The sequence below is a fragment of the Solanum tuberosum genome, unplaced genomic scaffold (genome assembly GCF_000226075.1).
Source record: "Solanum tuberosum cultivar DM 1-3 516 R44 unplaced genomic scaffold, SolTub_3.0 scf00008, whole genome shotgun sequence".
Taxonomy (NCBI): domain Eukaryota; kingdom Viridiplantae; phylum Streptophyta; class Magnoliopsida; order Solanales; family Solanaceae; genus Solanum; species Solanum tuberosum.
The window spans coordinates 880,416-893,401 of NW_006238934.1; the positions used below are offsets into that span (position 1 = coordinate 880,416).

The following is a 12,986-nucleotide window of genomic DNA, read 5'->3' on the forward strand; positions in this document are numbered from 1 at the left end:
AGGTGGTAGGTATTTTGTAGTAGTACCGTGACCACATATAGGTTAGGATGGTCAATCGGACACTCTTCGTTGAAAAATTATACTATATATATAAAAAGCTGTACAAAATATATAAATAAAAAATTTATTTTTCATATATATATATATTAGACACCCTTAATAACATCTCTTATTTCATTATTATTCCATAAAATTAATTGAGGTGCACAAAAATTAACCCAAACAATACGATCATAAAAAAAATCAAGCTAGCGAGGGACCTAGTGATAAAAGCTAGCAAGTTCATCACGGCGCCGGAATTGGACTATACTCTTAAATTTTTGTATATAAATATGTCTCAAAGTTATCACAACATTATCCTCATCCTTCAATAAAACACACACACAAAAAAAGAACTCTTTATTTTTTTCCTTTATATTGGTTCTTGTTCAATACTAAAAAAATTTAATTATGAGTTTTTTACAAAGTTGGCCTGAGCCAATTGTCCGTGTTCAATCTCTGTCCGAAAGTGGCATTCGAAAAATTCCCGATCGTTTCGTAAAGCTGCCTTCGGACAGATCATTTAACATCACGGACACAAAAACAACGTCAATTAACGTACCGTTAATTGACCTAGAAAACCTTAATTCCCCGAACGAGTTTGTTCGCAAGGAAACAATTGACGGCATTTCCAATACGTGTAGGGAGTGGGGTTTCTTTCAAGTGGCTAACCATGGGGTTAGCCACGAGCTGATGGAAAAAACTCGTACTATTTGGCACGAGTTTTTTCAGCTTTCACTTGAGGAGAAGCAAAAGTTTGCAAATTCGCCCGTGACTTATGAAGGATACGGGAGCCGTATTGGTACGGAGGTTGGTGCTAAATTGGATTGGTGTGATTATTTCTTTCTTCATTATCTTCCCGAAGCGTTAAGGGATGAGAACAAATGGCCCCGTCTTCCGGTTTCATGCAGGTATTTATTACTTTATGTCAAGTCAAACAATATCATATAAATTAAAACAAAGAGATCGGTACAATGTTTTTTGTTTCTTAGCAACTAGTAAAAGATAAACTCATGATTTAATAATACATCAAACTAATCATTATAAGCATAGCATATTTTTGCATGTAAAATTTACTTTGTCACTTGATCATGTTTAATTGTTATACATTCTCATCTATTTTTTTCGTTAATCAACCACAAAAAGTTTCTAGTATCATTACACTACTTAAAAATTACTATTATTACACTAAAAAATGTTCCGTGACTATTTTTATAGGGATATTTTGATTAATTCAATGAGAAAATTAAAGAAAAACATAGTAATGTTTTTTCATACTAAAAAATAAAGAAGTTTTTCATTATTTCAGTGAAAATCTGTTTTTCATCGTATTTTTAGTGAGTTGGTTCGATAGAAAATAAGTAGGAAAAAAATCGTGTTTTATTGCATAAATTTCACATTAATTTGTGACGAGAAAAAACTTTATTTCTAGTAACGTTAGCATTATACATTTTGAGTATGCAAAATTTTCTTCTTTTTAATTTTTTAAATATATAATTACTAGTATTTCTTATGATTTATCAGGAAATTGGTCTCGGAATATGGTCAAGAATTAGTGAAATTAAGCAAAAGGTTAACTACGATTTTATCGATAGGCCTTGGATTAAATGAGGATTATATACACCAAAGTTTTGGAGGAAATAATGAAACTAGTGCATGCTTAAGGGCAAATTTTTACCCAAAATGTCCTCAGCCGGACCTTACACACGGCCTCTCTCCTCACTCGGACCCTGGCGGAATCACCCTTCTCCTCCCTGACACTGATATCCCCGGCCTCCAAATCCGTCGTGGCAATAACTGGTTAACTGTTAATCCGATTCCCAATGCATTTATTGTCAATATCGGAGATCAAGTTCAGGTAATTAACTCTCTAACTTTTATTAGCTCTTTTAAAGCTAAAATAGAATATGTAATTGAATTTTATCAATTATAACAAGTTCAGGTAATTAACTCTTCAACTTTTATTAGCTCTTTTAAATCTCAAATGGAATATGTAATTGAATTTTATCAACTATAACAGTAAAGTTATTCAAATTTACTCACTCTAATAGTAAAGTAAACAAAACGATCAAGACAATTTTTGGTCATGTTAATGTAACTGGACTTAATTACTCACTATAGCGACAAGTGTAAATTTTGTCTTTTTATTGTCATGGAAATAAATATGTTTATTTTACTTTAATGTGACAAAAAATAATTTCTATTATAATGTGTAAAGTCCAATGAAAATACATGTCAACTATTCAAATGGTGTAATATACTTTCTCCATTCAAACTTTATGTTACATATATATATTTTTTAATCTATTTCAAAAAAAAATATTTTTATATTTAGAGAAATAATTTAACTTTACACTTTTATAACCTGAGTAATATTTAAGACCACAGTAATTTCAAAAGTCTCACATCCACACAATACTATAACAATATGTTTTGATTTGATCATGTTTCAAAAACTTGTATTATTAATTCAAACTATGTCACATAAATTGAATCATGTTACATCAGGTGTTGAGCAATGCAATATACAAGAGTGTGGAGCACAGAGTGATCGTTAATTCAAAGAAAGAGAGATTGTCCTTAGCATTCTTCTATAATCCTGGAGGTGACAAACTCATCAAGCCTGCACATCAACTTGTTACAAAAGATTGTCCTGCTTTATATTCTCCAATGACATTTAATGAGTATAGATCATTCATCAGAACAAAAGGTCTTACTGGAAAATGTCAAATTGAATCACTTAAGTCCCCTAGATAATTTGTTATTTAATTGGAAAGTTCTTATAATTATGTAATGTTCTAACTTCTATATATTATTTCTATTTATATGTCCATTGCTTAATTAATGTACAAAGTGTTATGATCGAAATAATTAGGTGTAATGCGGAAGCTAGCAAAGCAAACCTCGAAAGACCACGAGTAAGAAGACAAACGAGAAATATACAAAGACACAAAGATTTAACGTGGTTCGGTCAATCGACCTACATCCACAAAGGAGATGAGCAATCCACTATATAAACATGAGAGTACAAAATACAGAGAGAAATAACCTCAACCAATTCACTCGGAATACAAGGAGGTACACAAAATTCTCCTCCATAATCGCAACTCTCAAAAGTCAAAACCCTAGGACTACATTGTGAATGGCAATTAAGTTAGAAGGAACAAACATATATTTATAGAGTCCTAAACCTTTACTACAAGAAAAGGACTAGTTAAAATATTAAAACATTTTCTAAAAGGAAAACTTATTTTTGGTAAGAAATCAGGAAAAATAAATGCCAACAAATCTCCCATTTGGCCTGAATTTCCGACAAAATAAATTTGTCCACCTTCTTCACATAATCTCCTCCATCAAATCTACGTCTCGACACAGAGAACCTCTCTGAAACCTGAAACAATTTCTCCAACAAAGATCTTCATTACTATCAAAAATATTGCGGCTAGAACTACACCCGCCAAGATGAACACCCATCTCTAACATGGCTCCATCATTGAACCATGGTTCTGATACCACTTGTTAGGACCGAAAATAAGCAGGTGTAATGCGGAAGCTAGCAAAGCAAACCAATTCACTCGAAATACATGGGAGGTTCACACAAGTGATAACGTATCAAGCTTGTGACCTACAAATTCTCCCCCTAACCAAAACTCTCAAAGCCCTTAAGACTACATTGTGAATGCTGATTTAAGTTAGAAGGAACAAGCCTCTATTTATAGAGTCCTAAACCTTTTCCTACCAGAAAAGGACTAGTCAATCTAAAACCTTTTCCTAAAAGGAAAACCTATTTATGTTAAGAAACTCAGGGCAAATAATACCCAACACAAAGTAAGCTCGTGTCTAGCATGCTTTCACTTTCTTAAATGAGAAAAAAAATAAAAAATACGCGATTCCTTTTTTTTCTTTCTTGCCATTATACATTGATTATATGAATAATAGGTTATATTTAATTTAAGCAATTAGATGGGGTGTTATTTAGATTAAGTTTTCATAAAACAATTAAGAGAATTAGTATTGACGAGATTGACCCATAATTCTTACATGCTAAATTGAGACTACACTCTACTTTTTAAAAAAAAACAAATAATGCCCAAAATCTTTTTTATTGAGTAGTAGAAGTTTTTTTTTTTTTTAAAGAAGCTTCTTTTGTTAAAATGTGTTGCTATTATAAATAGATTCAGAGTTTGAAATTAATGGATTCTGAATTTGCCATTGAACTCAACGTATTTTAGTTACTGAATTCATATATGTGTTCATACTTTTGAAAGAAAAAAAAACAATTATGTAGTGCCTATTTGTGTGCTTATTATTCCCCCTACCCTTAATTACATGATCAATTTATTTTTTTAATTGTCCATTTTGACAAATCAAGAAATGACAAAATTTTTTTATCTATTATACCTCAATTAATTAATTTTGAAAAAGATAGAACTTCTTGAAAATTTTAATTTTCAATTCATCCACTTAATAATTAATAGAGATAAAATAACAAATTTACTATATCAATTATTTTTCTTAGTATGTGTGTTAAATCAAAAGTGGACAAGTAATTAGGGACGAAATATTTACGTAACTGAGCATTCAATACAAATAGTCAGATAAGATGAGTAATTTCACATTCAATACAGTCAAAAGTCTTGGTTGGTACACTTTAAAAGATTTTATTTCCTCATTTGTACCTACAGGATACGCTTTTAATTTTAATGGGGTCAGAGTAAATGATTAATTAAATACTTCTTTGAAAAAAAAAACATGATTGAATCCTCTAACTACATTTTCATAAAAGAGTTTTGGAAAAATAAATTGATTATTTTTCCCGTCCTTATTTATAAAAAATACACGTCATAGTAATTACTATTTCCTTCGTCTTATATTAGTTAATTATCTTACTAAAAATAGTTGTCTCATGACTCATATTAATTGTTCACCTTACTAAATCAAGAAAAAGAGTATGAAAAAGAAAAATGATCAACCGACAACTAATGTGAAACGAAGAGAGTAATGTCACACTAAAAAAACTTTTGTCCTCGAATGTTAAATAAAAAAAAGTATTCAAACAATCGAAAAGTAAAGATATCTGATCCGCATATCATGCTCGGCCTCCCAAATAGCCTCTTCCATTTGCCTAACTAAAATTTAGCCTTAGCAAATGGCAAACAGAGTGGCAGTTGGCAAATAATATTAATCCAGTAGACCAATTATTTCCCCATGTGGTTGGCTATATGTTAAATTGTTGCATTTAATTGAACTTTTTATGGCCTACATCTCTTAATTGATGTATTAAATAAAGGATGGTACATTTGCCGGATTTATTTAAAGAATGACCTAAAATTACAAAGCATTTAATGTTAGAGACATTTTCGAATCAAATTCATACATTAAATATATTTTCGAATCAAATTCAGATCTATGAGACTAAAGTTGAAATTTGCGGGTTAATGTTTGAAGTTGGCCTCCCTAACTTCAAACTCGTATGTCTGAAGTTGGCATAGCCAAGCATTAACTTGGCATTACTATCTTGTCTACGCGAACTTTATACACAAAAAGATACAACACATCTGAATGTATGTAATCCCTCAAAATAGGATCATGGGAGGGTAGAATGTGAATGTACATAGACCTTACTACTGCCTTAGAAGTAGAGAGGTTGTTTTCATTACTCTCAGCTCATGAGGCAAAAAAAGTCCAAAGTAAAATAGAGAGAAACAACGTAGAAGAAGACGGTCATGGCAAAATACTACGAACACCTGACAAATCATCCTAAAACAAAACCTGTTAACTTATAAAGTGAATATATGAGAAGCTCTTTGTGAAAATAATAGGCAATTTTAGAAACAAACTAAGCCAAGCTAAAAGGGTTGTCAAACTTCCTGAACTTGATGTTTTGCTTTCTACTTTACAGTTTACACCATTTCGGTGAAGAAATCTAAAATCAATGGCAATCAACAAGCTAACAAGGCTATAGTATAACCGTCTATTAACCAACTCAAACCATAAAAATAGATCACGAAAAATTTAACAAACTTCCTATATATATCCGAAAATGGATTAAGGGAAGAAGCCAAATTTCGTTCTTTCCCAAGGGTCATGGCGAAGTCGTTACCATTAGGATTCCCATTACATAATGCTGTACTATCTATTTTGTTAGTTGCCAAAGCATATGACCCCTCTCTCTAATTCATGAGACAACTATGGTCTGTGCCGCTTCAAGTTACATGCAGGGCATTTATACTGCTTTATACCCTCAGCTCTAGCAGGTGTTATCTTCACGCACTTACCATGGAACCATCTCTCGCAGATATCACAACCAATCCAAAATTCATCAGCATTGTAATTCCCATCACAACATCCGCATAGTGTTTCACCATGTTCTTCTTCATCCTCGTCGCAACTTTCATCTGCCAGCTTTGCAGTGTTTTTTGCCTGAACGTCACTTGTCCTCTGCAGAAATGTGAGAGCAGTTACTTCGTAGCCGAAGAAAAAAGATAATACTAGATCAGGACACACAGAAAATCTAGATCCATTAGATCGAAGCACAATGGACTTAATTACCAAGCATCAACAACCTGATGATACCAAATGGAACCTACCAACTCAGGAACAACAACGAGAAGATATTGTTGAAGGATGTTTTTTCATACCTGTATACTACCACGGGATTTGCTCCCATTATCTGCACTAGGCTTGTCTTGTATGGGCTTTCTTTCTGCTATGACTTCAAAAACAGTGGGCAAATCGTTGATCAAGCTGTGCAGACGCTTCCTGAGCAGGAACCAACAGAGGAAAGTTAGGATAATCTCTTCTGTATTTTTTCTTTATACAACAACAACAAACAAACAAACCCACTGAAATCCCAAAGTGGGGCCTGAGGAGGGTAGACTGTATGCAGACCAATCAAATGCACCCCCTTTCCTTTTTGTCTAGCTAGTAGAAATTCACTTGATTACTACTACATCCGCTTCATTTTATTTGACATTGTTCGACAGGACATGGAACTTTAGAAAAGAACAAAGATTTTTAGAACATGTGGTTTTAAACATACCACAACATTTCTGCGGCTATAAAAGCATGCCATCAAGAGTAATAATTAGTTTAAAGTTAAATTGCTTGCAAGTAAAGAAAAGTGTCATTCTTTTTGGAAAGAATTCACATAAAATGAAAGATAGTACTAAATTTAATCTAAACAGACTCATTGGATACAAATAAAAAGTAAGAAAAATTGATAGACAAGAAAGTAGTCACTCACAAAGAAAATTGTGCTATCGATTGAGGAAGATTGTACAAGTGCAAACTGGGGAGGGGAGGGGGGGGAGTAAGAATATATATAAATTTTGCAGAAAAATTACACCATAAAGTGGAGATCAACGCATGTCTAATGAAGTTTAACCAGGGGCAGAAATGAACACTGTCAAATCACTTGTTTATGGATCCACATGGACAACAGAGTGAGACTATATGTTGATTCACTTTCCTACTCCCAAGTCTCCAGACATCCACCACAACCAATTGAAAATTTGGAATATTTAATTAGCACATACATAAAGAGCCAAACTAGCCAAGCCGCATCAAAAAAGGTGGATAAATACTAAAGCACAACAAGGATAGAGCAATTTAAAATTTTCTTCGTGAAGACGGTAAACAATGTTTCGATTGAAACATAACAACAACAACATACCTAGTGAAATCCCACTAAGTGGGGTCTAGGGAGGGTAGAGTGTACGCAGACCTTATCACTACCTCATGGAGGTAGAGTGTTTCCGAAAGACCCTCGGCTCAAGTGCACCAAACCCAAGTAAAAGAGGAGGAAAACAACAAAGCAAGTATAACAGTTAATACGAAAAGCAGTGCAGAACCTACAGGAAAGAAACTATTCCAGCAGCAAAATAGTGTGATAATCAAAACACAATACACAACATATGACGATAGATAACAAATGCAAGGCAAGACAACAACCTACGCCTGCTAACCTTCTACTCTAATTCGCGATATCCACAACATCCACTCTGTAACAAGATGCAACTATCAGTGTTTCATAAATGAAAGAGCAAGTTGTTGGTGAGTACACATAGCAAATTAAAATTAGAAGTTGTAGCAGACACCATCTCCATAACAGGGATTAGTCTCCTTGAGGGTAGATAATTCATGAAAACCTATATATGATAGTTATAATGACTTTTAACAACTCTAATCACAACTAGAATCAATGAACAATCTGATTTATTTTCATAGACGGTGTGAGGGATATCAAAAAATGTTATGTTCATTAAAGATCAAGAAAATGTTTTGCCAACTTTGTGTTCATGCAAAAGAACGAGAGTTATAGATAAAAGTAAACCTAAGTGAAGCGGTACAAGCATGAGATACATGTAATCCTAAATCCTAATTGTTGAGGGGTAGTCTTAGTGAAGTACAATCTTCTAGCAAACTGTTGCGAACCACTGTTGGGAAAACAAGACAATATACACGATCAATTGAAAGCATCCATTCCACCCAATAAGAAATATCTCCAAGCGAACACATTTAGAAAGAACAATCATCTGACAGAGCACTCTTGCAACTTAATGATTTCTCAAATTTTTGCACTTCAACCTTTCCATCTACACTTAAAAAAGGAGATGTTCCTTTTCCAACAGAGTTTACTCATAGAAAACCCAGTTTATGCGCCAACAGATATGTAATGACGCCCATGCAACATGAACCCATAACATAGGAAGAATTTAGACAGTGCTCCAGAAAGTACGGATTAATGAAAACCGTGTCATATTAGTTCTCTTACATGTATGAAGTTGATGTTAAACATAACTCTCAGTCCTTGTTTCAAAGGCATACTCTCTCCGTCCCAATTTAAGTGTCTTAGTTTGATTGGGCACGAAATATAAGAAATAAAGGAATACTTTTGAATCTTGTGGTCTTAAATTAAAGATGTGTCTAGTCCTTTTAATCTTGTGGTCATAAACTTGCTATGTTGAATGTTGGAATCGAAAAACTTCCTAAATATAGAAAGAGACACACTTTTTGGACAGGCCAAAAAAGGAAAGTAACACTTGAATTGAGACAGAGGGAGTACTAAGAACATCAGTTACAAGCATAAAGGTCAATCATTTTCCATAATGCCTATTATATAAGATGCTATAGATTCCTTGCACCAAGTTGCAGTTACGATTTCCCATGAAGTCTAGAACAATGGCAGGACAAAAAGAAAGAATGTCATGTAAGGAGACTTTCTTATGAATTCTAAGCAAAAGAGAAAATCATCAACATTACAATACCAATTTCCCTTTAAATATAGTATAATAGAAGAAAAATAGGAAACAAGATAACCAAAAGAAATTGGGCTAGTCTGTCATCCATGTTTATAATGGCAACTTGTGACACTTTCCTGCTAATACCTTCCTCAACCACTAAAATATTCAATTTTATCCCGTTAGCAACATCAAGATCGAACAATTGTCTACTTTCCATGTAAGACACCAAAAGAATAGCAAGAATAGTATGTGAAGGGGAGTTATAACCATAACAATATATAATTATCAATTAACTATCCCGAAGGGGTGGCCCAGTGGTTTGGGCTTGGGACTTGCATGTTGGAGGTCTCAAGTTCGAAATCCCTTGCCAACAAAAGCAAGGGGTTTGCCTTATGGGTCGAGCTCGTCACACCGGGCTTGCCTAGTGCGGGTTACCTCTCCTGTGTGGTTTGCGAGCTATTGCATAGGAGTGGAGGTTTTACCCTGTCCGCACACAAAGAGTAGCGGCTGCGGGTTTCCCTTGTCATAAAAATAAATAAATTATATATTAACTATTTTAAAAGCTCCAACAAATAATATCATGTGCCATCAGTAAGATATGTCAGAGAGTAGGAATATTTGAGGTATATGCACAACTACACTGGAAAATGGTGGAAAAAGAACCTACATTTTTAGAGTTCTTTTCACATCTGATTATATTAATTTATCCCAATTTTGTAAAAATAAAAGAGTACCTTTCATTTCTGTTAAGACGAGCTCCAAAAAAATAGGCCACAGCAAGCAACCAACAATCACTGTGCACAGCAACCAATGAAAGCCAATCTATACGATTCATCCCATCCCTTGCAAAATTTATCCCAAGAGCTGGCTCTGGGAGTTCAGGTGGAACTTCGTCAGCTGGAAGGTTGACTTCCCATGTTTCATTCGGATGTCCATACAGACACAAATTTTCCTTTTCTACAAAAGAGATGTCAATGAGTTTAAAACAGAGAGAAAAGTTGCCGCGAGACAAACTTAGAACCACAGCATACTTTTAAAAGGAAAAAGATTTAGAGAAAACTGAAGAAGTCACAGCAGGTTCAGTAAAAGATACTCCACAAAGATCAACTTCTCTTGTTAAAAAGAGTTGCAACAAATACTTGTCAAAAAGATGGCATCTTTTTAAGAGAAATTTGTTCTTTAAGCACTACTTCATCCCTAGTAAATACTTGTCAAAAAGATGGCAAAGAGAAATTTGTTCTTTAAGCACTACTTCATCCCTAGTAAATTAATGCAGACAATTCCTGAGAAAATCTGAAGATCATTGAGCAGCAGTAGAGGTAGAAAATGGTGGTTTGGCAGAACTTTGGGGTAAAAAGGTCTAAATCAATAAATGGGTCACTACCCGACCTGCCCAAGAATAAGTTGGGTAGAGATGGTTGGGTCAAAATGAGTCATAACCCTACCTACATAACTGTGAGTACAACAACAATAACATCTCAATGTAATCCCACAAGTGGAGGTCTGGAGAGGGTGATGTGTACGCAGCCTCGTGAAGGTAGAGAGGTTGTTCCCAGTAAGCCCTCGACTAAAGTAAGCATATCAAAAATCAAGTATGTAAAGCAAATACAATAGCGAAGAAGTCATGCTTAAAACAATTAAGAAGGGAACAAGTAGCAACAACAAATAAAATGATAACTAAACCAAAGAAAGAACATATATTGATATGGGAACTAGACAACGCTTGACTACCTACTAACCTTCAACACTAATCCTCGACTTACATATCTTCCTCTCTAGGATCATGTCATCATGTCTTATCTATTCACCTCACCAAAACTTTCTTGGTTTACCTTTACCTCACTTTATACCCACAATAGCCAACCTTCCACACATACCTAACTATTAGTAAACTTTAATTTCTTTGTTTATTTAACAAACATCACTGATTATTTTTTTTTTAAAAAAAACTTCTTTTTTATAGCTATACAAACCATATCAAACAAAAAAATTAGTACATATTTTGCAAGCCCTAATTTGTCACTCCCTACTTCTGCCCTAATTCTCGACCTCAATTACTACTAAACCTCAAATATTTCCAACTGCAAAATTGAGCAGTAAAAACTAACATAACTAATTTTCTCATTGACTTAGCAAATCAGTTCTTTTTACTGCAATCCCAAGCCACAAATTCAAATTCGATCTATAAAGCAACACAAAATCAATAGAATTGAAATTACCTGGATCACACGTATTAGAAAACTCTTCCACATCTGAAAAAACACAAAACAATTTCACATCCATTAAAAAAAACAAAAAAATTACAGGCAAAAACATGCATATATATGAAGAAGTTACCATTAGTTAAAGCACGAAGTATCCCAGCACGGCGAGCACTGTAATCTTTGAAGATCTCTTCTACAGTCCTCGGACTAGAAGAAATTGAAGCCATATTCCTCCAAATAAATAAAATCAAACTGAAATTATCGCTAACAACAAAAGAGGAAAATTGATCTCAATTTTTGTAAACCTATTGAACTAGAAAAGAAGAACAACATTGAATTGAGGGCGTGTGGTGAAAAGGACTATATTGGTCCGAAAACAAAATTGATATATATATTATTTTTCTAAAATTATTATTATTTTAATTTTAATATTTAAAAGTTAAAAATTAATTAAAAAATTATATTTTTCCTTCTTTTTCATTTTAGGAGCCTGTTTGGATTGACTTTTAAAAAAAGTTTGAAGTAAAAAAATATATATATAAAGTAGGAAAAACTAATCTACTTTTGATTTTTAACTTTTTTAAAAGTCACGTTAAACTTATTTTTAAGCTATTTTTAACTTTATCAAATACAAGAAGTCAAAAATTAACTTTAAAATAGATTGATCAACTTTTAAGTCAATTCAAACACCTTGTTAGTCTTTCGATTCCTTTTTTATTTTAAAGTCTTTTTTATAAAAGAAGGTATTAGTCTTCAAATCTCATTTATGAACTTTGTGTAGAAGCCATTTTGTGTATGTTTATGTTTTCTTTCTTTAAAGATTTTTTCTTATATTCTATAATGTTAATTTCTCATTTCTTGTTACGTCTTTTGTGAAATTTATATTCAATTATTCATATATTCAAAGCAAAACACCAATATTACTTATATGCTCCTTTATTATTCTTTTTATTTTTATTTTTCATTTATCTGACACTCATAAATTAGACTTATTCGAATTCGCGATGAATAGGGTCCATTGGAGGGATAGTGCTCCCTATACCCCCATCAAAATTACATATTCTATTTTCTTGCTTAGACTTGAAATATAGACAAACGAATTTAGCTAATCTTCAAAAAAAAATTTATCTTAATCTAATTAATATCTTAGGAGTTACATTTTTATTATGATATGGAAAAATCACCCATATACACATTTAAGAGTCAATATTACAGGTTTTAAATCTACTTTTAAAAAATTCTTGCTTATAACAGTTTAATTACGGGTTATAACATATCACTAATTATTTATAATTAATTAAATTTTACTTTATTAAATAAGTATTTTTTTATAATTTTATATTATTATTAAATTATTTAAATAAAGAATACCCCATAATTATCTCTTACACAATTATAGGGATTTTACATGGATTACACTTCCTTATTTAATGTTATACTCATAACCTCCCATTAGTCAATCCCACCACCCTTCCCCCACACATATCCAACTATACAC

General features: G+C 32.8%; 2 protein-coding genes across 2 annotated transcripts; one reads left to right on the forward strand and one right to left on the reverse strand.

The window, feature by feature from the left end:
- Positions 1-432: 432 nt before the first annotated feature.
- Positions 433-2,885, forward strand: LOC102579898 (protein SRG1-like). The gene is made up of 3 exons (XM_006338922.2): positions 433-950; positions 1,564-1,897; positions 2,548-2,885. The coding sequence occupies exons 1-3, from the start codon at positions 451-453 to the stop codon at positions 2,794-2,796; spliced, it is 1,083 nt and encodes a 360-aa protein (XP_006338984.1). The 5' UTR covers positions 433-450; the 3' UTR covers positions 2,797-2,885.
- Positions 2,886-5,879: 2,994 nt separating this feature from the next.
- Positions 5,880-11,846, reverse strand: LOC102580223 (PHD finger protein ALFIN-LIKE 1-like). The gene is made up of 5 exons (XM_006338923.2): positions 11,622-11,846; positions 11,504-11,536; positions 10,019-10,241; positions 6,681-6,801; positions 5,880-6,480 (listed from the first exon to the last, which is right to left on the reverse strand). Exons 1-5 carry the CDS (start codon positions 11,713-11,715, stop codon positions 6,229-6,231), a joined length of 723 nt encoding a protein of 240 aa, XP_006338985.1. The 5' UTR covers positions 11,716-11,846; the 3' UTR covers positions 5,880-6,228.
- Between the last annotated feature and the right edge of the window lie 1,140 nt (positions 11,847-12,986).

What these genes read in the sequence shown, in the direction of transcription:
- LOC102579898 (XM_006338922.2), top strand. Translation starts at nt 451, where the DNA reads ATGAGTTTTTTACAAAGTTGGCCTGAGCCAATTGTCCGTGTTCAATCT. An exon ending in CGTCTTCCGGTTTCATGCAG is followed by an intron (nt 951 to 1,563) that starts GTATTTATTACT and finishes ATGATTTATCAG; the next exon opens with GAAATTGGTCTCGGAATATG. An exon ending in ATATCGGAGATCAAGTTCAG is followed by an intron (nt 1,898 to 2,547) that starts GTAATTAACTCT and finishes ATGTTACATCAG; the next exon opens with GTGTTGAGCAATGCAATATA.
- LOC102580223 (XM_006338923.2), bottom strand. Translation starts at nt 11,715, where the DNA reads ATGGCTTCAATTTCTTCTAGTCCGAGGACTGTAGAAGAGATCTTCAAA. An exon ending in TTCTAATACGTGTGATCCAG is followed by an intron (nt 10,242 to 11,503) that starts GTAATTTCAATT and finishes TCTCTTTTGTAG; the next exon opens with AAAAGGAAAATTTGTGTCTG. An exon ending in AATCCCGTGGTAGTATACAG is followed by an intron (nt 6,481 to 6,680) that starts GTATGAAAAAAC and finishes ACATTTCTGCAG; the next exon opens with AGGACAAGTGACGTTCAGGC.